General features: G+C 59.0%; 1 protein-coding gene across 1 annotated transcript in view; it reads left to right on the top strand.

The window, feature by feature from the left end:
- Window positions 1-1,511, top strand: part of AES (amino-terminal enhancer of split) — a 12,109-nt gene that overhangs the window by 9,194 nt on the left and 1,404 nt on the right. The window contains exons 11-12 of the mRNA XM_009893992.1: window positions 4-123; window positions 1,304-1,508. Coding sequence (XP_009892294.1) covers window positions 4-123; window positions 1,304-1,508 — 325 coding nt within the window. The remainder of the gene's footprint in view (window positions 1-3; window positions 124-1,303; window positions 1,509-1,511) is intronic.

Below are 1,511 nucleotides of genomic sequence, written 5' to 3' on the forward strand. Positions count from 1 at the left end.
GTCTGCGCTGTCACCATCAGAAACTCCACACAGCATGTCTACACCGGGGGCAAGGGCTGTGTGAAGGTGTGGGACGTGGGGCAGCCGGGCACCAAGACAGCGGTGGCTCAGCTGGACTGTTTGGTAAGGAGGGGCACGCTGCCACCCTGGCATGGGTTGTTTCCTGCACTGTGTCACCCTGCTGCGGTGAATATGGGGTCTGGAGTCCCTATCGGGGATCTCAGGGGTGCAGGGCGTGTCTGAAAGTGATGATGTGCACCGGGGAGAGGCTCCATGTGCGTTTCAAAGTGGGGGGCTGCTGGGGAGGGATGGTGGCTTGATGCTGCCAGTGTGCTCCTCTGCACCGCCCCGTCTGTTCTGAGTGTCCCAATCCACTTTTACACACGCACACACACGCACCAGCATTGGCACTGCTTTGTCTGACAGTGCCTGCCCTAAGGCAAGCCTTTGCCAGTGTCAACCCCCCGGCCAGATGTCGTAGGGGCCAGATACATCGTAGGGGCCAGAATCGCGTGGGCTGAAGCATCACTCAGGTTCAGCTCCATCCTTGTTTCTGCTTTTGCTGGTGTGAGTCTGGCTGCAGGGAGACCTTCTATTTCTTTTAAAAATAAATGAAATGAACTCTCAGACCACAGTAACTCGCCAGAGCCAAGCTTGATGCACAGGCATCACCTGAGAGTATTTTTCACCTGTGGTCTTTGAGGTTTATTTTAAATGGGCTGCTGGAATTGGAGTCCCTGTGTATGCTTTGAACAGCCCAAACCCAAGTCCTCCCCTCGACTTGCTGGCCACGGGGCCTGGGCAGTCTGACGTATATTATTCCTGGACGGTGCTGACCTTGAAGATACAGATGCATAAACAAGGAAATGACTGAGTCATGATAATTTCAAGCTCCATCAGAAATTCAGGAGCGAGGGAAAATGGTGTTTTAGTGCTCAGAGCTGTGGGCTGTTGCAGCCTTATGGAGCTGCCCCTTGTCTCCTCCAGGACTGACCGTGACTTTCGGCAGCTGCTGGCAGGGATGCTGCGGGGCGAGAGTGGCCCCAAGGCCGTTCATAGTGCAGTAGCACACTGAGGGGCGCCTGTGGGGGCTGGTGGGGGATCACGGCTCTGGGCACAGGGAGGGGTGGGCTGCACAGCCACCCCTACCCCAGATCTGCTGTCCCAGGAGGGCAGCTGTGGGTCTGCTGTGCTGCTGCTCTTCCTGCCCTCAGGATGGGCTGCTGGCCATGGGGTGAGCGGGGATGGGTGCAGAAGGGCTGCAGGGGAAAGGCTTAACAGGGTCCTCCCTCCTGCACCCCAGAACCGCGACAACTACATCCGCTCCTGCAAACTGCTCCCCGACGGCCGGAGCCCGATCGTGGGGGGGGAGGCCAGCACCCTCTCCATCTGGGACCTGGCGGCGCCCACGCCCCGCATCAAGGCTGAGCTCACCTCCTCTGCCCCCGCCTGCTACGCCCTGGCCATCAGCCCCGACGCCAAAGTCTGCTTCTCCTGCTGCAGCGACCGCA

Source organism: Charadrius vociferus, unplaced genomic scaffold (assembly GCF_000708025.1).
Source record: "Charadrius vociferus isolate BGI_N301 unplaced genomic scaffold, ASM70802v2 scaffold1168, whole genome shotgun sequence".
In the NCBI taxonomy this organism is placed as follows: domain Eukaryota; kingdom Metazoa; phylum Chordata; class Aves; order Charadriiformes; family Charadriidae; genus Charadrius; species Charadrius vociferus.